The 22990-nt window shown below is 42.7% G+C and overlaps 2 protein-coding genes across 2 annotated transcripts in view; one reads left to right on the forward strand and one right to left on the reverse strand.

Moving 5' to 3' along the window:
* LOC123076226 (beta-glucosidase 1-like) overlaps positions 1–16524 on the forward strand; it is a 33220-nt gene extending 16696 nt beyond the window's left edge. The window contains exons 5-15 of the mRNA XM_044498593.1: positions 4529–4569; positions 11466–11541; positions 11630–11701; positions 12201–12288; positions 12539–12797; positions 13179–13294; positions 14153–14248; positions 15614–15636; positions 15728–15802; positions 16019–16109; positions 16283–16524. Of these exons, the coding sequence (XP_044354528.1) occupies positions 4529–4569; positions 11466–11541; positions 11630–11701; positions 12201–12288; positions 12539–12797; positions 13179–13294; positions 14153–14248; positions 15614–15636; positions 15728–15802; positions 16019–16109; positions 16283–16484 (1139 nt within the window). The 3' untranslated portion in view covers positions 16485–16524. The remainder of the gene's footprint in view (positions 1–4528; positions 4570–11465; positions 11542–11629; positions 11702–12200; positions 12289–12538; positions 12798–13178; positions 13295–14152; positions 14249–15613; positions 15637–15727; positions 15803–16018; positions 16110–16282) is intronic.
* Positions 16525–17102: 578 nt separating this feature from the next.
* Positions 17103–21464, reverse strand: LOC123078062 (probable U6 snRNA-associated Sm-like protein LSm4). The gene is made up of 7 exons (XM_044500451.1): positions 21220–21464; positions 21091–21132; positions 20885–20983; positions 19385–19462; positions 18346–18388; positions 17496–17645; positions 17103–17403 (listed from the first exon to the last, which is right to left on the reverse strand). Exons 1-7 carry the CDS (start codon positions 21220–21222, stop codon positions 17387–17389), a joined length of 432 nt encoding a protein of 143 aa, XP_044356386.1. The 5' UTR covers positions 21223–21464; the 3' UTR covers positions 17103–17386.
* Positions 21465–22990: the final 1526 nt, after the last annotated feature.

Consider the following 22990-nt stretch of genomic DNA (forward strand, 5'->3'; position numbering starts at 1 on the left):
GGTGCCCCCTGCCCCCGTATATAAAGGAGCAAGGGGGGAGGCAGCCGGCCAAGGAGGAGGGCGCGCCAAGGCGGGAGTAGGACTCCTCCTTTCCTTGTTGGAGTAGGAGAGAAGGAAAGAGGGGGAGAGGGAGAAGGAAAAGGGGGCTGCACCCCTTGTCCAATTCGGACCAGAGGGGGGTGCGCACCTCCTTCCTTTTGGCCTCTCTTCTCTATTCCCGTATGGCCCAATAAGTCCCAATACTTCTCCCCGGCGAATTCCCGTAACTCTCCGGTACTCCGATAAATACCCGAATCACTCGGAACCTTTCCGAAGTCCGAATATAGTCGTCCAATATATCGATCTTTATATCTCGGCCATTTCGAGACTCCTCGTCATGTCCCTGATCTCATCCGGGACTCCGAACTCCTTCGGTACATCAAAACACATAAACTCATAATATAACCGTCATCTAACTTTAAGCGTGCGGACCCTACGGGTTCGAGAACTATGTAGACATGACCGAGACACGTCTCCGGTCAATAACCAATAGCGGAACCTGGATGCTCATATTGGCTCCCACATATTCTACGAACATCTTTATCGGTCAAACCGCATAACAACATACGTTGTTCTCTTTGTCATCGGTATGTTACTTGCCCGAGATTCGATCGTCGGTATCTCAATACCTAGTTCAATCTCGTTACCGGCAAGTCTCTTTACTCGTTCCGTAATACATCATCCCGCAACTAGCTCATTAGTTGCAATGCTTGCAAGGCTTATAGTGATGTGCATTACCGAGTGGGCCCAGAGATACCTCTCCGACAATCGGAGTGACAAATCCTAATCTCGAAATACGCCAACCCAACAAGTACCTTCGGAGACACCTGTAGAGCACCTTTATAATCACCCAGTTACGTTGTGATGTTTGGTAGCACACAAAGTGTTCCACTGGTAAACGGGAGTTGCATAATCTCATAGTCATAGGAACATGTATAAGTCATGAAGAAAGCAATAGCAACATACTAAACGATCGAGTGCTAAGCTAACGGAATGGGTCAAGTCAATCACATCATTCTCCTAATGATGTGATCCCGTTAATCAAATGACAACTCATGTCTATGGCTAGGAAACATAACCATCTTTGATCAACGAGCTAGTCAAGTAGAGGCATACTAGTGACACTCTGTTTGTCTATGTATTCACACATGTATCAAGTTTCCGATTAATACAATTCTAGCATGAATAATAAACATTTATCATGATATAAGGAAATAAATAATAACTTTATTATTGCCTCTAGGGCATATTTCCTTCACCAGTGTTGGGCCGTGCTCAGCGGTGGTCGTCGCAACTACTAGGCCGTGTCCCCCTCGGTCCATGGGGATTGACTGGGGATGCAGGCGTGGACGCTTCCTACCGTGGAGGCGCTCACCCAGGTAAGGTGGCTGATGTCGAGCTAGGAGCGGAAGGAGGTGCCTTCCGTTTCTCCCACCGTGGTTGTGTGTTGTGATGCCGATGGCTAGCTAGCGGCGACTCGGGACATGGATGTCGGGGCTGGCGGTCTGTATGGTGGCTTTCCAGCAGGTCCCATGATGGCAGTGGTGGCTATGCTTCTTGGTCATCTGGACAACGAGGGGTGTAGCGGTGGGTGGTTCGGGCACACTTTCTGACCTTGGTAGTGGTGTTTCCCAGATCCGGATCTGGAGGTCGGTTCTCGCCATGACTGGTTTGTGCCTCTTGGTGACACGGGTGAGCTGGCGAGCGAAAGCTCCACGCTTTGGCGTCGACGGCGACGATATCTGCTGGTGTCGTTATCTTCTTGAAGACGTCGTCGTGGTTCTTCTCTCTGTGACGAGTCTCCGGGTGAAAACCTCTGTCCTTTTGGGCTCAGCAACGGCGGTGCTTGCGTTCCCTCTTGAGGGTGTTGTCGTGGAGGCTAGGTGTCCTAGGTCATATCGTGGCGTTGTATTCTGGTCGTCCTGTGATTAATTGTTCGGCAACATAGTCATGTGTGATTATGTTGGCCAGTTATTTACGGATCTGCTATATTAGAGGGCTGCCTCACCACATTGTATCGTTTCATTGTGTAAGTTGATGATGTTGCTTTATATATAAAGCGGGGCGAAAGCCTGTTTCGAGGGCTGGGGAAACAATGTAGAGTTTGTGGCAGCGGGTGAAGCCGTGTGAAGATTGAAGCATCAAGATTAAGGGGGGAAATGTTAGCTCTAATCTTGATTTGTATGTGCATACCTAGTTTTTTTTGTCATGCATGTTGCTTAGATGGCCTAGGGAGTGATAGGCAGGTGAAGGTTCACTTTGAGTCGTAGAAGAGGCGAGATGCCGAGCTGGTCATGCGATGCGGCCAGTGTCCAAGGTGTGGTGCCATGGTGTTGTGCGATGCAGCAACGTGTGTGAAGCGACATGATACGAGGGAAGTGCAGCGTGAAAACCTATGTGAAAGAGCCCTGGAGCCAACGTCTGCACATGTGTGAGCCGAGTGAACAGGTTGAGTCAGTTTGCATGCATGTGAGTTTGTTAGCTGCATGTAGTGTGCCTTCGAGGCCAAGTCATGGCTCCTGGAGAGATTCCAGGATTAAGATAAGATCAGTTAGTATGTGGTTAGTACATGGGGAGTTTAGTGGAGTAGTGGGTCTAGGTAGTGGCGTGAGTTTTGCACGGCAAGAGTGCCAGCCTCTTATGTATAAATGTGTTGCTTTGAGTAATGAAAAAGTGAGGCCGAGAGGGCTCGGGAAACAATGTAGTGTTTGTGGCTACCAAGTAAGAGTGCCTCTGGGCAAAGCTTGTGCGCTCTTCTTGGCATATGCGTGTGTGTGTTGAGTTTTCCCCTGGTGTGTGTGTTCTTGTGTGAGACAAGAGAAATAGAGAGGAGAAAACGTTGGCTATGTGAGGCAGCACAACACCAAAACTATCTGTCTCCATTGTCGTTCATGTGTGAGCTATGAGAGGCAGTTGACAGGAAGAAGAAGAGCGGCGCTGTGAGGAGGCGGCGCCAACATGCTCAACACCCCGTTGACGTCTCCTATTCCTGGTGGAGGAGAAACACAGCAAGGATAAACTGCGTCGTCGAGGTCTGCAGGAACTATGTATATTTGTCGCATAACATGTGTATCACATGTAAACGCCCAAGTCCCACAGTGTTTAGTCTTCTCAACTAGTGACGCATTCAGTGATCTATTAACTGATGCTTCAGTGAGCATGGTTGTCATAATGGTGCAATCGGTCTTCAAGATAAAGAGGTTCGACCTCCATTCAAGTGCGAGGGCCACACCCTCCATGCATGCTGCTAGCTCGGCTTCAAGCGCGCTGGAGCACCTCGATAGGAAGCGGCAGGATGCAAGACCTCAACGCCCTGATGATTATGTAGGATAATACCTGCACCCCCCCCCCCCCCCCCCCCCAAACCATGTGCTTCAACTAAACTTCCGTCAACGTTCAGCTTGCACCATTTGTCCAGGGGTTTGGTTCAATTCTACGGTGGTCACGGATTATCTGCCGGAGATGAGTGGTCTGTCGTGCGCTTGAGCATATAGTCATAACTCAAAACTATCTTCCCTTTTGTCACGATCGTGTTCTGGTGTTGCCAGATACACATGAGAGATTTAATATAGCTTCACAGGAAGTGTCGCGAGGCTTCTGTAGGAGGCGTTGCCTTCTGGTGTATTCGCTCATTGTGTACATGCCATATACGCCACATTCTCATGAGTACATGCAGGTGTTCATATTCGCTCCAGCGATCCAGCAATTGTAGAAGCCAGTTTGGTCCCGTGTTAATGATGGTATCAATTTATCACCGAATCATGTGGGCACACACATATGATTGATGAGGATGTACGCACTCAGGACGTTGAAGATTCCTTGGGGATTTGGCGCCCATGTGATGACATCCTCAAGTTGTCTCGCCAGCGTTGAGCACCGCCTCCACCCCTCCCTCTGATCACCCTCATCCACATCCCCCTCCTATCCGCCGACGTTGCTCCAAGGTTAGTGCTTAGTTCCTCATCGTGTGAACTCGTTGAATGTGGTTGTGTGCCCGCGCCCCATGCTCCTCTCTAGATTCACTCTTCACCGCCCCCCATCTGCTTTCTCTGCTTTGAACGAATGAAGTTTCAGCATCATATACTTACTTTTGAAGATCAAATTAATATTCGAACTATTATAGATCGTTGCAATTTAGTCATTCACATACTTTTGAAGATTGGGTTTTTACCACTTTTGCTATCTGCTGTGCCACGCTACTCAGTTCTGCCATTATTATTATTTTCTATGGCCCCAAATCATAGTTAATTGTAGTCGCACCATCTCAGTGTTCCCTTCTTAACATGAAAGAAACACATTTATATGTGTGTTCGAGAAAAAATAGTTGTTGCAGTCACTATACATGACTCTGAGTCTCGTGAGGGATTTTTTGAAACCGGACCGGTTTAGTGTCTGGGTTCAGGTTCATGGTGGAAATCGAAAGAAGTGGATTGTGCATACGGATTATGCCTCGATGCTTATAAGTTCTGCAATACAGGTGATGACTCAGTAAATGGTGACGTGGCAGCTGATGGCTACCACAAGTACAAGGTATGGTAATTATTGTAACTTAATTCTGCCATCCTTAATTGGCCTATGTATGTCATGTTATGGAAATGTTTGGTTGCGCCTATTTTTTGGCTTTTGTACTTTTGCTTATAAGCCAAAAATACCTATTTATGGGCTTTTGGCTTGTGACCCAGTATTGTTACATGGTGGTATAAGCCAAAATTGAAAGCAAAACCCCATAAATAAGTTTTTGGGTTTATAAGACAAAGTGCAAAAGCCAAGAATAAGCCCAACCAATCAACGCCTATAGCACAAATGCTCATGTAGTTGCTAAGAAGAATTGTGCACAACAAGCTATCAAAGAGAGGTTGGCTTGGTATGGTCCGATTTTAGATGGAGTGGGTGGTTGAGGTATGAGGAGAGGTGAGAGGGTACTTTGTAGGTAGTGACTCCAAAATATGTTAGTAAAATATTTCTTAAGATATTTTTCTTTTGAACCAACTAGGACACTTGCTTGAGAAAATTTTAAATGATATAAACATCATTGACTAACTATAGCTCCCCTAAACATGACGAAAAGTAGTCAATCCTGGTAAAATGGTGCATGCTAATAATGGTGAATCTGTGACGACCAACCTGATAAGGTTTAAGTCTCTATGTTTACCATGCTAGCCCTGGATTGATTCGCTAGAATACACGGTACCGACATAATACCAAACACAAATGCATCACTCACTATTACATCGAAAGATCCAGAATAACATACTTTAGTACAAACCACTAGCCATAGCTAGTCAAATAGTGTAGCATTGCAACCATCCATGCCATGGGTGAACCATGTCGAGTGGAGAGTCACAACTCTATGTTACGTTCACTCCTCGTCGGTATCACTGCAACATATATAATACGTTGCGACCACAAGGGTCAATACATTGATCGTATTGGAAACTGTCCTATGAAAATATACAACAGACCTATCTCACCTACATGCATTTTGGGTTAAGTGGAGGTTTTGGTTTGTTTTGCAGGAAGCACAATAGTTTTATCATAACTTTGTAATAGGTGGTCTACTCTAAAATACTGGATATGATGCATCACACAGCATAAGTCCTAGACCTGCTGGCTCAAACTCAATGGAAGTGCTTTACCATTGGTTGTTTCCAACAAAGATCAAAATCCCATGTTCCATCCATCAAGTTTTAGTTAAGAAAATTATGGCGATGAGATCTTACAAATGGCTCTAAGCCAACTTGCTCAAAGTTGTCCATAACCGTGGACACGACTAATCATAATTAGTTTTTACACTCTCGAGAGATTTATGTACTTTACCCGCATGACCTAGTCAGTAACATTTGCTACTAAACACATATTGTAGAGTAACCAGGAAAAGACCAAGGCAAAGCCTTCGGGAAATAGTTCCCTGAGTCCACCTTGTATGACCATAACCTACCAAACACCTACATCTGCTGGTCATACAGGGTTAGGTCCCCAAAACATAATTAATTAGCTAAGTTGGAGCTTATATGACACGCGGCTACACATGAAAGCTACTAAACTAGGAACCTGTACAATGTCTTTGAATCTGATTGGCATACCAAAAGTGCACACCCCAATAGGTTATCACCATAGAAATGGCCCAACGGGTGCCACTCAAGATAAACCAAGCAATACCACTTCCACCCCCGTGATTCAATAACTGGAGTTGGTAGTACGTAATTAAGCTTAAACATATATTTCAACTTTGGTAGTTTATGTGATCCCGCCCCGTATATAGCCATGTCCAAGCATTGTAACTCCAAGCGTTGGCGACAAGGAACATGGTAAGGACATATGGCCATCCTACTAGGTTTCATAGCATGGAAGGGCCTATACGTCTCCTAGAGGGGTGAATAGGCGTTTTGAAACTTTTGTGGATTTGGCTTTATCCTAATGCGGAATTAAACTAAACATGCTCAAAACCTAAATATGTTAGGCTCAACTAAGTGCGCCAACAACATATGCTAAACAAGATATGCACTTAAAGGAAACTAGCAAGCACAAACTATGCCACAATATATGGAATTGAAGGATGCAACTAAGCAATTCAAACTAACATAAGATATATGAATAAGAGCAAGTATGAATTATGAAAAGTAAATGATGCGGGAATGAGATAACCACAAGTTAGTCGGGAAGTAGAATTACCCTGAAGTTCACACTTGTGAGAGTGCTAATATCCATTGGAGCAGTGTCGAAGCCAAAACTCCGAAGCGCCAACAAGTGGCTCAACATATTCTTCCCTTTTGACTCACCCTTAACGGATGAGCCTCAGTTACTTGGGGTTGGTCTTGAACACCACACCTTTACAAACCTTCTCGAAGCACACCGCAAGCAAGGAAGCTTCTGAGGAACCTCGACCACCTAGGCATCTTCACAAACTTTTCAAAGAGATCACCAAGTCAACACCACCAAACCGTCTAGAAGGCGGCGGCCTCCAAGAGTAATAAACTCGCAGACTCTCACTCGAACAAATTGATGTGGGGAGCTCAAACCAATGCGACAAATGCAAAGTAAGGACAAGCAACAGATGCTCAACTCACTCTCTCAATCTCACAAGGTGCAACTCAAGAAAGTAGGAGATTGAAGAGAGGGGCATAATGGAAGGGATCAACAAATGGCTCCAAGATCCATACACAAACCCCCCTTCACATAGAGGGGAGATAGGGGTTTGCGGGAGGTGGATTGTGGATTGTGGCTCAAAAGAGTGGTATAAACATCTATGAACAACACCCATACCGGCGGGGAATTAGAGCACTTAAATAGCCAACCCCCCAAAACTAGTCGTTGGACTCAAACGGACCTTCTCTAGACACACTGTGCCCATTGCGTCCCATGGGCACGGTACAGCTCCATGGGCAAGAGAGGTACCGTGCCCACGGTCTACCCAGAGACAACCCACATCAGAAAACTGAAACATGCATAACTTTGTCGTACAAACTCCAATTTTGATGATCTTGGGCTCGTTTTAAAGTTGTGGGCAAGCCCAAGGCCCTCACATAGAGAACCACCCAACATCAAAAACAAATATTGATGGAAAACATGCAAAGGTTTGAGCCCTCTACATATGAAGTGATCACGCTACTCGCCCGAAAGTGCCTCTTGATAGTACGACTATCAAACCTATAATCCGGCCTCCCACCAAGCAACATGAGACCGGTAAAACTAGGAAAATCTAGCTAATCTTTTCCTTGCATATTCCACTTGAGCTTGATGATGACGTTCATGCTTGCCTCAAGTTGGAATCCTTCTCTTGACCACAATCACTTGGTGAAGATACTCGAATTGCTTACCCATATTGCAATGATGGAATCATTCACTTAAGCACATCTTCACATGTACATTATCACGATGTGGACCGCAAGCTTCAAAGTATATAACCTCCGGATGGTCATCTTGCACTGCACTTCTCGATGACCATCACCACTTGATGTCATCCTCACATAGGCAACTTGAAATCTTTCTTTTGACGCAAGCCCATGAGAAACACCTAACTCACATAGACATAGCAAACACGTGGCATGGGTTAGTTCACAAAAAGCAATTCACAATTTAGTTATCATGCCACTAGATCACTAAAGCCCACGCGGTACATTGTTTGTGCTTGTGTGATGACCATCTAGTATACAATCTTCTAGCTTCATCTTGATCAACCAACATCTTTACTTCACGCTCCATCTTGGTTTCTCGAAAGCCACAATTAACTCTTCATTTCACTTAATTGCTTCAAGAATATATCACCAAAGACTCTTTAATGGCCCTATCAAGCTTCACCATGAACATCATATTGGTCATCACTTGCTCTTATAAATGCTCTAGCACAATCTCTTGAGAGGCATAATGTATTCTTCACTCACCATTTTCTTGTCTTAAAACCATAACTTGAATTTTTCCCATATATAATTCTCTCAAGTCCTTGATCCTTATAAGCCCAAATATGTCAACCTTCGATATCATCCAATGAACTCCACCTTGACATAATTGGTTAGACACTAAGATCAATCTTGATGGCTTCAATAGATATATCCAAAGACCAACTAGTAACCTCACTATACATGAGACTCTGAGAGCCAAACCTTAGGCCCCGTAGGCACGGGGGCCAGACCCCGTGCGCACGAGGTATCCAGAGAGTTTAACACTCGACCCCGTGTGCACGGGGATCAGGAGGCCAGTGCGCATTGAATGTCCAGCAAGATTCCCCTTGACCTGGTGGGCACAGGCCATTGACCCCGTGGCCACGGGGTAACTAGAGAGGGATACTATGAGGACTTCTTCATGAGGCTTTTGGTGGAACTCTTCCCAAATCAACCCATATGCTTCATGCATCACTATGGAACATTTCTTCATACAAGATACAATGCACTTGATGCTGCACAGGAATTGTCAGTCAATACAAAAGCACATAGCATATCTTTGTGTTTATGATATTCATCCTTGAATCCATCCAATATCCTTAAGGAACCACCTATGGAATATTCGTCAAATATATATCAATGAAAACATTAGTCCATAGAGATTGTAATTAGTTACCAAAACACACTTAGGGTTTACATGCACTTTCACATAGCATATTAGTAACATAGTCCTTCGAGCTCAAAAAAGCATAGTTCTATACTCACACCCTATCATGGCTTACTACATGCGTAATCAAAAAAGAGGTGACATGATCAGATGTTCCACCTGCCTTGGCAATTGTTGTTGACTGAACACTCCCCACAAGTGCAGACATTACACTCCTTGCCATCTATACGTTAAAAGAGCATAACGATGAATAACAACTTAAGAACCAAATAATTCATGCAAAAAAAAAATTGAATGAACGGCAACAAGAACCAGATAAGAACTTATGGTAGTATTATATTGGCTAAGGGTCAGTGCATGATTCAGTGTGCACAAAGAATCCTTGCATCTGGGTGTATGGTCTATGAGTTGTGGTCAAATGAGGTTCACCTTAAATTTAAATTAGATTTAAATTTTGCAACGCTAATTCAATTCAAAAGGTTTGAAAGGATAGGGTTCAACATGTGAATCAATGTGTAAAAGATTCATGTTTGAATTCAAATGGGTTTGGAAGTTCTGGTTCAAACAAGGTTTGAACTAAAATTTAAAATAATTCAAACTTGATGGGTTGGGTTGGTCTCAAAATGATTCAAATGGTTTGTGGTCATTATATAAATAATTTTGCAAGAACATTCATTTGATTTGGATAAATGGTTGTAGACTAGGTTCAAGCAAGGTTTGAATTCAAATGATTTGAAAATTTCAATCTTGGAAAATATGGCTCTGCTATACATGTTCCTTTGGAACACAAACCAAAAAGAATTTCTGGATTTGGAACCGTAGATCAAAAAGTATGATCAATTCAAATTTCCAAAAACTCTGCCATGGCATCATTTTTTAAATGTATCTGCAATTTCGAAAATTGAAAGAATAATTGGGGTAAATTCAACATAATATTCTATGTGAAACTAGGGTACACAAGGATCATTTTGCAAAAAGAATCACTCCATTTGGGTTCATGGTCTGCAAATTAGGGCCTAATAAGATTCAAATTTAAACCAAATTCAAATTTAAATTTTAAAAAAATGTACTGTTGGAGGAAGCACTCCATGAGGATCAATATGCAAAAATAATCACCTCATCTGGAGTTACAGATAAAGGGTTATAAAGGTTCTAAGGTTCATGGGCTTTTCTGCAAAAGTACCTAATTAACAGAGTTTATTTTAGTTAACAAAAAAATGATGGTTGCGCGATCATATCAAGGGGTGCATCTGTGAATGGCGGTGACGATGGTGGTCGTGGGGGTGCCACGGCTCGTCGGAATTGTCGGAAATCTCTTGTCGGAGTTGCAGGCGGCAACTGCGAGCTTCGGGTTTTGCCAGTGATTCTGCTGTGGTAGTCTTATGGTCATGGCGATGGGTCAGTGCGACGTGCTTGAGTGCGGCGAAGTGAATAGACAACACGGCATGGTCAATTGGTAGCTCACCTCGCTGGAAACATGGTCACGGCGGCAGTTGTGCACCGGTGTGCTCGTGATCATGTCCTGGGGTTGACCTGGACACATGGCGCATTCAAAAGCATGCGATGAAGCACGTAGAGCACGTAGGGGAAAAGAGGGGCCCGCCCTTCACTTGTGTGTGTCGGAATCGACCAACAACGGCAACGACAATTGCGGTGACAAAAAATTCCGGCGGCCTGGTGGCAAAGAGGGTGAGCTAGGTGGGGGCTTTTGGCGAGGGCGGCGAGGAGGTTTAAAGTTGGGTGGCAGCGTGGCCATTCGGTCTCGAGAAGGTGGAGAAAGTGGGGGAGTGTTGTGTCATTCTTGAGGGTATGCCTGGGGATCTCGGATGGAGGTTGACAACGAACTGACAGGTGGGTCCTACCTGTCAGCGAGTCAATCGCTCGGGCACGGCGTGAGCTGTTGGATCTTCATTAGATCGGACAGCCGGGACTTGTCCCTCGCCTACGTACCGGTTCGGGTGCAGGGTTGGGTCGTGGGCCCTAAGTGGCTACGCGGCCGGTTGGGCTGCGCTGCTGCTGGCCTGAGGCCCAAGTACATAGTGTGTGGTTTTTCTCATATTTGAACTAGGATTTGAATCTAGCTTAAATATTGCCATTTCAAATCCAAAATTTTAAAAACTTGCATGAAACTAGAAGGGATAATATAGATCATAGGAAAAATATTTCCAACCTGATGCAACCTTGAAAAAACATTTTATGCAACAGGGCTTTGATATGGAGTATTTAATAAAACCCAAATTCAATTAGGGTTTATAAATTTCCAAACTGAATCCCAAAAATCCAAAATGTATTGGAATCATGGTATGCATATGAAATATATGTTTACAACCTAATTTGAAAATTTTAGGTTGTGGCGGTATCTTTTCTTGTGTTTGTCACAGGAGGATATCAAATTAATGAAGGAGACGGGACTGGATGCTTATAGATTCTCTATCTCTTGGTCAAGGCTTATTCCTAGTATGTCTTCGAAAAACTTGTAGCAAATTTTTATCATTAAGTTGGTTTCTTACAAACAATAGTTCTGTTTACCTTCACATTTCCTCAGATGGAAGAGGAGAAATCAATCCAAAAGGAGTAGAATACTACAACAATCTCATCAATGAACTTCTTGATCATGGTAAATCTTACATGCAAGATATTCTACCTATTAAATCTAATCGTCACGGAGACTACATACTACTCACTCTGTTCACAAATCAATGAATTCAATTTTGTGCACATGCTGCATGCAGTAAAAGAAGTTGAACTCTGACAATTAGTAAATATAAATGGAAATGATATCGGTAGGTTTTAGCCGGGCCCTACACCCCTGAATTTATAGTGGACTGGAATTATAGGCCAGAGATTGGACTAGGGAGTAAGTCCATGAAGAGTTGGACTGAACTGCCAATAACATGTCCAATTTAACTTACTCATCCTGTTTTTATTTTAGAACTGTATTTATCTGCTTTTTAATGGCAAAAGTAGATGTATAAACGGAACTGGAGGGGTATTATGTACCTCTAATATTGAGTTTGATAAATAATAAGTGGCATTAATGAAGAATGCCATTGAAGAATTGAGCACTTAATCAAATCCTTGCTATGTCCGCGCTTACTATGTCTAGTATCTTGCAGGAATTCAACCACATGCAACGATATTTCAGTATGATCTTCCTCAGATCCTTGAAGATGAATATGGTGGATGGTTGAGTCCCCAAATAATGTATGTATTCTGTTTTCATGCATTTCATTTTTTGTCTTCATTTTTGAAAATTTTGATGTGTAAGTATGATATTATTCATTACTGTTAGTGTATGTTATGGATAATTGTGCAAAATAATAATGTAGGCGCAAAAACACGTATTATGTCTGCATTGTACAAAACCAGATTGCTTTTTGCCATGCCTGTAGATTTGTAAGATGTAAATGCGTAGAATATAAGCGCACTTCTTAACTCCGTTGTCTGTTTCCAGTGGTGATTTCACAGCATATGCAGATGTGTGCTTTAGGGAATTTGGGGATAGGGTTACCAATTGGACTACTCTAAATGAACCTAACGCTTTAGTTTCACTTGGATATGATGCTGGTATCGGGCCACCAGGGAGATGTTCTAAACCATTTGGATTTGCTAACTGCTCCTTTGGGGACTCTGTAAACGAGCCATACATTGTAGCTCGTAATTGCTTATTGGCTCATAGCTCAGCTGTGTCACTATACAGAAGAAAGTATCAGGTACTATCTTTTCGCTAGCAAATTAGTAGTACTAAGGTATTTATAAAGTACTTTCTTAATAGTTAGATCCACATTATTATTATGAACGATCAATGCAGTAGTCTATGTGATATAATTGTCAAGTTATTTGAGATTAGAATAAACTGTTGTCTTGAATAATTGGTCTGCTCTAAAAAGAAAAATCTGAATGCGATCTTTGTTGCCGATATTCTGTGCTAATTATTGGAAGTATGTTACATACGCAAAACTGGTGTTGTAACATTCATATGTCCCTTGGACTTTAGGTATAGCTTAACTAATATTTCCTAAGGACGTTAAAAGCACCACGTTTCATATGAAATCGGTTATATCCATGGACAAAAAATATACTTTGTGCTGCAGGCAAAGCAACAGGGACTTATTGGCATGAATATCTTTATAAATAACATATTACCTTATACAAATTCAACGGAAGATATAGCTGCAGCGAAAAGAGCACAAGCTTTCTACACAGGCTGGTAGGTTGATCATTTTGTCGTTTTTTTTTTTTACCTTTACAGGGCCAGCATCTATTTTATACTAGTTGGATATACGTGGCCTTGACGAAGAGGATCCAAAATGATCACCAATAGAGAAGCTTTTTAGGATCTTTTTTTTTTGCGAATAAAAGCTTTTTAGGGTCTAGCCTCAACAAGGATGCCATTACCTTATTTTAAACATTTCATCCAACGCCTTTTGAATTTGTGCCAAACTGCCAATGAAACTTATTTGAAATCTTTGATATTTTACTATGTTGAACTCGTCCTATGACAGATAACGTGTCTGAGAGAACATTATGTTATTTAGTAGTGCCAATAGAATTTTTAGGGCCTGAAATAGGCTTGTAAATAGAGAATTTAGATTACACGTACTTTAATACCACATAGCTGTCCCATGGTACTGAAACTACAACCATAAGCCCTTTATTAGTGAAGTTCTTCTGTGTATGTCAACACATTTTTATTTAAAAGTGCGTATGTAATTGTTCATTTTGAAATTGTCAGGTATTATTGGATTTCGTGGTTTACCAATTGATGTATAAAAATCTAAACTTGGCAGCAAGGCATAAAATGAAAGTACATATCATCATCGTAGTATTCAAGAACAAATGTATCGATGTTGTTTCCGTTGGTGGTGCATGATGTATTTTTCTAGTCACGCAACGGTGGGATACTTATCATTTTTTAAGTATGTGTAAACTATTCGCAAAAAAAAGTTTGTGTAAACTTATGGAGCTAGAAAGTTGGATTTCGTAATAGTAAATGTTGCCTTGCATTGCACTAAAATGGTGAGCAAACTTTGGCTCTTTTGTAAATTATGTTGTTTCTCTATATTAGGTTCTTGAATCCTCTTTATTATGGAGACTACCCAGTTGTAATGAAGGAGAACGCCGGCTCCAAGTTGCCAAAATTTTCTCGAAGCCAGTCTGATTAACTAATCAACTCTATGGACTTTCTTGGTATCAATTACTACACATTTTTGTACGTGAAGGATGACCCGCATCATGCTCCCAGCAACAAAAGGGATTTCATGGCTGATATGGCTGCTAAATCAATATGTGAGTTTCATATGTGTTGTATTTTGGGGACTCAATCATTGTTATTTTTCTAGAGTTTATTCATGTCAGGACAAAATATAGGAAAATGTCAGCACTAATATACTAGATTTTGTTTTAGTAACTTTAATATGCTTTACGTCGGTAAAGGATCATTATTGATCCTAGTTGGTAATTTATGATTGCTCATAAGTAAATCTGTTTATTATTGTGGTCCGGTGGACAATTGGTCTAGAAAGATGAGCAAAACATAGCTTAATACCAGCACAGAGATCACAAAGTAGCCTCCGAGATGATCATCATGTGCCGTGTCAAGATGAGGTGAATGGAGGCCTTGATGTCGAATTTAGCATAGGTTGAGGCCTCATAGGCACTTGAGGTTGATCCAAGCAGAGGTTCTCATACTCTGTTGAGATGTCTTAGCATTCCTTCATTGCACAGACATAGCATCGTAAAGGGGGTCGATGAATATGAGAAACAGAGGGAAGGAGTTACTAATGGAGGCGGTGGTGGTGAACGAACGGTGCCAGAAGCATCGGTGTCCGGCTGTAGAACGACGGACATCGCACTTGTTGTTATGGAGCGTGGTGGCGCACTCCGATGAGGGGCCTGTGCAAAGTTGAGTTGAGAGAGAGGGGAGCAATAGAGGGTGGTGACTAATGAGATAGAGAAAGGTGAATGCCAAATTTGCAGACGAGTCATTGCCACATCATCTCCATTTCGGCCATACCTGTTAGCTAAACAACGTGGGACCAATTTATGGACAATACAATTTAAAGGAAACGAGTTTAGGGTGCCGAGAAAGTTATTTGCATGTCAAAGGTCGTGCTCCCGAGGTGTTTAGGTTTGGCTGTGACGCGGCCTTGGTGCTCTGCGTTCTGCCTCTTCGCCCCTTGTGGATGGAGGCCGAACAAGGCATGTAGTGTGTCGTTGTGGTCGTGGTGTGGTTGTTTTCATGCATTGTTTGCCGCTCGGCATTGTATCAGCCTTCTTGGCTCTTCTTCTATGAATCTGATACACCTTTCCATGGTGTATCCTCGGGAAAAAAAGACAACCACGCAAGTTTATGGACAATGCGATTTATTATATAGATCAATAGTTACTACCAGAAGCAATTTCTGCTCATTGAGTAATCTTCCATTATCTAGTTAGCTGTGTACTTTGGATTCATATTGATTATTTTAATCATATTGGAATTCTTTATTTTAGTGTGATAATTTAATCCATGATTTATCTCTTGCAGTTGCAAGCAATTCTACCACTGGGGTAAGAGAAACTTGCAGTAAATCTGTTTTTAGATATTAAATGTATAATAACAGAGGGCTGACATATAGTGCTTCTCAGTTCTCTGTGCCAGGTTATGGTCTACGGCAAGTGCTTGAACATTTGAAGCAATCTTATGGTCATCCTCCAATCTATATCCATGAGAATGGTAAGTATTTTGCAACTATCCTTGTTGATAAAATAAGCCGGCTGATCTGGCAATTTTTTGTTTCTTGTTTAGCATCCTACTTATATGATGTCCAAAAAGTTAGAATCATGCAGAAGACATGTGCTTATTTTTGTCTAAATATTCAGTCCAGACTAGTGCCTATATAGTCTTTTAATAAACACCATTAACACGACTTGCAAAAACGTTCAACTGTAGGGTATCGAATGCATCAAGATGTGGTATTTGATGATGGCCCTAGGGTGGAATTCTTGAGTGAACATCTTAAAAACCTGCTTATTGCTCTCAGGTATTACAAGCAAAATCCTCATCCTGCCAGTCTTCAACAAAATGGCAAAATGATGCAAGTGCGCCAAAGGACCTTTTAGTTTGCATTGTAGAATCGTTCACGTGATAGTAACATGAACATTTTTATTTGATGTCAGAAAAAAAACATGAACATTTTAATTTTGGTGATGACAGGAATGGTTCGAATACTAGGGGCTACTTTGCCTGGTCGCTGATGGATTTATATGAACTACTTAGTGTCGGGGACACGTATGGATTGTATTACGTGGATTTTGCCGATGAGGATCTCAAGAGGTATCCAAGGAGGTCTGCGATTTGGTACAAGGATTTTCTCGATGGGGGCCGCATGGAGACAGAGAGATTCTCCGATCACTAGCTTTTGACCTCTGGCCTAGACCGGGGTAGCTGTTTTCTGTAACATGCAAGGTTAAACTGCTCCGTCCCCCACCGCCGTTATTCCAAACACACCAAAGCGGCCAAGTGGAGTGAGATGAAAGAATAAGGCGCGCGCTTTTGCCAATTTTCAACTTTTGACCATAAATTAGACCAATACTGGAGTAATATATTATCTCCATCCCAAATTACTTGTGTTAGATTTGTCTATATACAGATGTATCTAACATTAATTCGGGACTGAGGAAGTATATAATTATGACTTAAAAATTATGGGATAGAGGGAGTACTTTCAGTATGTAAGACGTTTTTTGACACTACATTAGCATAAAAAACGTCACTTCATCATGTTTTAGTTGGTCTAATTTATGATCAAATCAAAGTTGAATTTTGTGATGCATGCAGTAGCAGGTTACTAGTAGATGTTTTCCATCTGCAGTATCCCGTTTTAATATTACAGGTCGAATCAGTATCTCTCCCAAAGAAAGAAAACTAAGTTCTACATGGAAACCATCTGATGCATCGACAGACATCTTTTAACGCACAAACATCGTAGGCCGTCATTGGTAAAAACTGCACTTTCACATCACAGAACGATATCTCAACAACCAACAAATAGGTAAAATCTGGGCTGGAACTTTGCAAATACATGTTGACTAGTACGCATAATGCCCATACCCAAAATATTAAGTGAACTGTTTCGAACAACACAAACAGGTGACAGCCAACTCCTCCTCGGTAACTTCAGACCACACAAACGGTTTGCCATACCATACCACAAAACCCAGCAATTCCAGCTCCAAAGTTTTTCATGTCCTAAGCAATCTATGCAACACCACAACTACAGGCCTTAAAAAGCGGCATTCTCGCATCTCAAGATCCGTCTTACCCACGACCACGTCCTGCCATCAAGTACAACAACAGGTCAGTATGTTGTTATCCAGAAAACCGAGAGCACATGGCAGCGGAATCTAAGCGCAAGTAGGGAACATACCGCCTTTGTTGCCACCTTTACTTCCAATCCCACCCCTTCCACGGCCACCACCTTTGCCATCATCTTGGCCACGCCCGATTCCTCTGCCCCCGGGCTTAGTGCCGATGTCTCCTCTTCCTCTTCCGCGGCCAACACCTGGTGGCTTCCTATCTGCATATACAGTAGCATGAAATAATTCAGAACATCACTTAGCTCTATACAAGAACAGGGTAAGTTCTACAGGTTATAACAGTAGTAATAAATAAATCACTGTACATGTGCGTTTGTCATTCCCACCAACACAGGGTCCACTGGAATGTACAACCAGTGTGTATGTGTATTTACATACAGATGATAATGCCTATTAGTTCTCTATAGTTAAGTGCCAGCAGATTTGAGATCAAGTTTATCACAGTATTGTTGCTGCAAATATATAAATTCTTCATTCATCATGCTTAGTTCTGAAAATGCGATCAACATTGTGCTTCTAAGATCGATGGCCTATGAAGCTCTTTAAGAATACAAGTCAGACACCGTGTTTGTGCTTAGTGCAGCCAAAATTGAGAAAAACAAACTCTTAACCGCTTACAATGTTTAGCCACATGAAAATGACATTATTAGACTAGTATACATTCACATTATTATACTTCTAACCTACTGAGTACGAGAGAAGTCAAGTTGCCCCTCAGAGACCACACAATGTCAATTTGCCCATAGTATGCAGTGATGAGCAGTTAGTAAATAACACAACTAGTAAAATGTAGCTATAATTATATATACTTGCCAGTTTATTAGAATATAATGTGTAGACATATAAATATGTGTTCCAATGAACAACCCTCTGCTTCAGCTTTAGCCTTTAGATGCATACCTGATCTACTCTTAGAAGTTTCCTCTTGAACCTTGTCAATCACCTGTGAGGGAAACATAAAGCTCATGCAGTCAGGATAGAAACGGCTGGTTAACCTCACTACAGATACTGATAGCTTCAGCCCTCATAACTGTGAAGATAATATGTAACAGTATGAATAAAAAAGGGGGGGCATGGTAAATGGAGATTTAGTTGGTGCGGTATTTTAGTGATTTAAAGCCAAAGCAATCCTCGTGGGCAGCTAGCCAACTATATCGAAGTTTAGAGACTTGCACAGCTAGCTGGTTGGATTATTTCTCTAGAAAATATCAAGTATGAACACACTACATTGCACAGGATAGAGCTCAATGCACATATTAGAGTGCACAAACTAGAGCTAGTCTTGCTATTGCACAAATAAATACTCTTCTATTCGGCTAAAACTTCGTCCCTGTAGGTTTTCATTGACCATGGCATGCTAATTTGACCCCTAATTTCTAACATAATAGAGTAGAGGGAAACATTTGAGTTTTGACAATGTATCTACCATATGTCCATATACAAAATATTCTCATGTGTTGGAAGTTAGACTCGGATATTTTAGCTATTGTAGGTCACAGAATTTCAATTGCAAAAACTAAATGGTCCAATATTATGAAGTGTACTTATTATTTATTAAGCTTGCAGGGTCTGCATATGCTGTCGTCAAATGTCTGACCAAAACTGATAAGCAAATTTTCAACAATACCAAAACGTAGATTGTACTGAGAAATTCAAGCAATATACATCGTTGTCTTATTTTCGTAAGAGCAGCTAACAATACACAACCAAGGCATATTGTGCAATCACACAATGTAGCGAGTCTAATGACTTGCACGCCAACCATAAATATCAACATGCTGCTTATGCAACTGCTATTGGATATCTTACACATATATGCCAACATAGAACCTTATGAAGATAAGGTTGCACAGGGGATACATCCGACAGATGTAAGTCACCAAACGAGCAAACTACATCCGTACACAAAACAAAGACACATTGTATCCGAAACCCATACCTCATCAGGAACCCGAAGATACTTGATTGTGTTCCCACGAATATAGCACTCCGGCATCCTCCAAAACTTATCACCATCCTGCAAACCCAACCATAAAACGTAAGATAAGACATCTCAGTCTAATCTAGTAAGACAAAAATGTTAAAGAGTCCAAGAGAACACCCAGCAATCTCAACATCAAGCGTGAGGTTCTGTGAATAATTTCTTTCAGAAATAAAGAGCTGCCTCCCCTGTTCGTTTTAGCCAAGTAATGTCCTTAACTGATCTTGAGTTGATCGACAGTCCAGCGCAACTAAATGTAGCAAGCCATGCAAAAACTTTGCAATTAAGGGGCGCCCACCGATCCCATATTGCACTGTAAGTGGTGGCTTTGATCGTGCCAGCAAGTAACTCATTGTACGCCGAGCACGCCAAGTACTGTCCTGAGGTGGACAGGTTCCAAATGAACTGATCCTCGACGCCCATGGCTAGACATCAAGGATCAGTTGGCGTGCAAGCTGGGATGGGTGAGTGCCCCTCGATTGCAATGTTTTTGCATGGCTTGCTACATTGAATCGTTGATGAACTGCCGATCAACTCAAGCATCGAGGCCTGCCGCACCCACCGGCGTGCCCCCTCTGTGATCAGTCCACGGAATCAATATACCATATCCTCACGGATCATGTCTTCGCCAGGCAGGTATGGCACCGGGTGCTTCAACCAGTTCTCGCTGCAGTCCTCTTGTCCCCAGCCGGAAAGAGAATTTCAACAGGAGGTTCGAGTCTGCTGTGGAATATGATGCCGTTACGCACATTTGGTGGCTAAGGAACGACTGCATGTTCGACAGGTGATGAACTGCGGTCATTGCAAAGTTTTTCCATGGCTTGCTACATTGAATCGGTGATGAACTGCGGTCAACTCAAGCATCAAGGCCTGCCGCACCCACTGGTGTGCCCCCACTGTGATCAGTCCATGGAATCAACGTCATATCCTCACGGATCATGTTTTCGCCAGGCAGGCATGGTACCGGGTGCTTAAACCAGTTCTCGCCGCAGTCCTCTAGGTCCCCAGCCCGAAAGAGAATCTGACAGCAGGTTCGAGTCTGCCGCGGAATATGATGGCATTGGAAAGGGTAGGGCGGCATTCTCTCATCATGTTGGCGATGTCGCACATTTGGTGGCTAAGTAAAGGCGTGTTCGACAGCGCAACCACCAAAGTGTTGGCACTGGTTGATTCAATTCTCATGGCGACCAACTATGGATGCAAGAAGGCGTGAAGGCTATCAGGAGACCACCACAGATGTCCTCCTGACATACTACCTTGGCTAGTATACAGTAAGAGAGCTGTACAGTTCTTTTGTCTCTTCGTAGCTTATTCCTAGTTTACTCTGTTCTTGGCATTTTTTGAGTTTTTTCGCGTTTTTGGCTTACCGCAGTTTCTCTTCTAATGCGTTTAACATAAAAAAAATCTTGTGCAAATACACTCAACCACAGGAGGGAGACAGGGAGGGCAAAAATTCACCTTCGAGGTGCAAATAACCTCCCGGAGGTGGATGTTCATCCACGTGTCGCAGTTCACCAAGTGACCATTGTAGGTCTCGCCGTTCTTGAGCTCCACGAGCTGAAACCACGCAAAAAAACAAGTAATCAGGAAACCCTAACACAATTGGAAACAAAAACGGTGAACTATAGCAAGAGCGAAGGCGAATCCAGCCGCCGTGGTCTTACCATGGGATGCCCCTGGGCGGTCTTGAGGAGCGAGAGGGGAAGCTGCGGAAGAATGAAAACACCAAGTTAGACACGACCGCATCTCCAGCTTTGGGGATCGAGAGGAGAGGGGGGAGGGAGGGAACGCACCATCTTGAGCGAGATCCGGAGATTGAAAAAAAGTCCGGATCGGCGGATGGAGACGCGGAGTTGGATCGCCGCCGGCGCGGGAAGAAGGCGGCGGCTTCGGGGGGAGATTGCGGGAGCAAAACCCTAAATTTGGCCGCCGGGTTCGTGTCGGTAAGAGGGGGAAATGAGACGAGGCGGAGAACTCGCGAGCCCTAGTAGGCACGGCAAACCTCGCTCAGTACCGAACGGGCTCGTTTACCTTCTGGAGAAGGTTTTTTTAGCGGGTCTGGAGAAGGGTTGATTTATTTATATAATTCAAAAAGGTTATTTTTAGCATAAAGTTCCTTCTTCTTGCTTAAAAAAAGATAAATGTAATTTCGTTTTAATTAAAAAATTAACGTACACAACTACAGTACAAATTAGAAAGGTGCATTTTCAAGTTCCAATGCAAGACTTCGATAGTGGTCGTTCTATTGTTTGAGCTAGTCTAGATTGAGCAAAAGCTCGACCGAAACCACATTGAATCAAAGATCATGGGGAGGTATAGTCATAAAGATTTGAGCACAATTCACCGGTGTTGAACACTGTAAAATAGCCATGAAATGCCAACTTAAGTAGGGATTTCTATTTCTGTGACCCTCTTCGCTTAGTTCTCCTCGGTTTTGCCCACGCTCTAAGCCAGTCCTTACTTTTCCCCTCCACCGCGTGGCCCACCCTCGCAAAAGCCCAAACAGGGGTTTGTCGTTGGGTCAAAGTCTTTGACCATTACTGGGTGTGGTTTCAGACGCGTGGGACACCCCTGTCAGCGACTGCCTTCTCGTAGATTGTGGGCGCATATACTGACTTGTGGGACACCTCTATCAGCGGTTGCGCGCTCGTAGATGGCGGGAGCATATTCTGACTTGTGGGGCCCCTCTGTCAGCGGCTGCACGGTTGTAGATGGTGGGCGCATATTCTGACTTGTGGAACACCTCTGTCAGTGGTTGCGCGGCCGTAGGTGGTGGGCGCATATTCTGACTTGTGGGGCACCTCTGTCAGTGGCTGCGCGATCGTAGGTGGTGGTCGCAGTTACTGGAGCGTGGGACACCTTTGTCAGTGGCTTCACGGTCATAGGTGGTGGGTGCAGTTACTGGCTTATGGGACACTTTTGTCAGCGGCTGCGCCAACCGAAAAAAAGGTGGCTTATTAAGCCGCGAAGAGTACTCGACCTCGAGACCACATGCTCAAAGAGAGGCGCAAGTATGTGTACGTGAATTTTGAAACAGTCCTCGCCATTTTATGCTCTAAACGAAGCGAAGCATAAACCAACCGTTTACTCATTATATGTAGTATACCATCAGGGTGTTAATAGTTTTGTTCAAGCCATTTGGTGTGGCGGATGCACTTTAGGCAACCAAATTAGTTTAGTACTGAATATTGCTTGGTGAATGGACTTGGGACAAGCAAAGTAACAAAAGTAGGCCACAGAAATTAGTTTAGTCCTTAAAAAATATTTGTTTGTGAAGGAAGAGCCTCAAATAATTTTGAAATTTGTTCCATTTTATTTTCCATCAAAAGCAGGCCACATTGTGGACAATGTTTCATAGGAATTTGCAATTATTTTGTAATAAAAAATAAAAATTTCAATTTTCAAGCCCCGGAAATGACATTTGTTTGTGAAGGAAATGCCTCGAATAATTTTAAAATTTGTTACATTTCATTTTTCATCAAAAGCAGGCCGCATTGGATGGGCGCTGACTAGTTTCAACAATTTTAGAGTAATATTGCTATATTCCATGCATTTAGTTGAGTT

Source organism: Triticum aestivum, chromosome 3D, assembly GCF_018294505.1.
Source record: "Triticum aestivum cultivar Chinese Spring chromosome 3D, IWGSC CS RefSeq v2.1, whole genome shotgun sequence".
NCBI lineage: Eukaryota > Viridiplantae > Streptophyta > Magnoliopsida > Poales > Poaceae > Triticum > Triticum aestivum.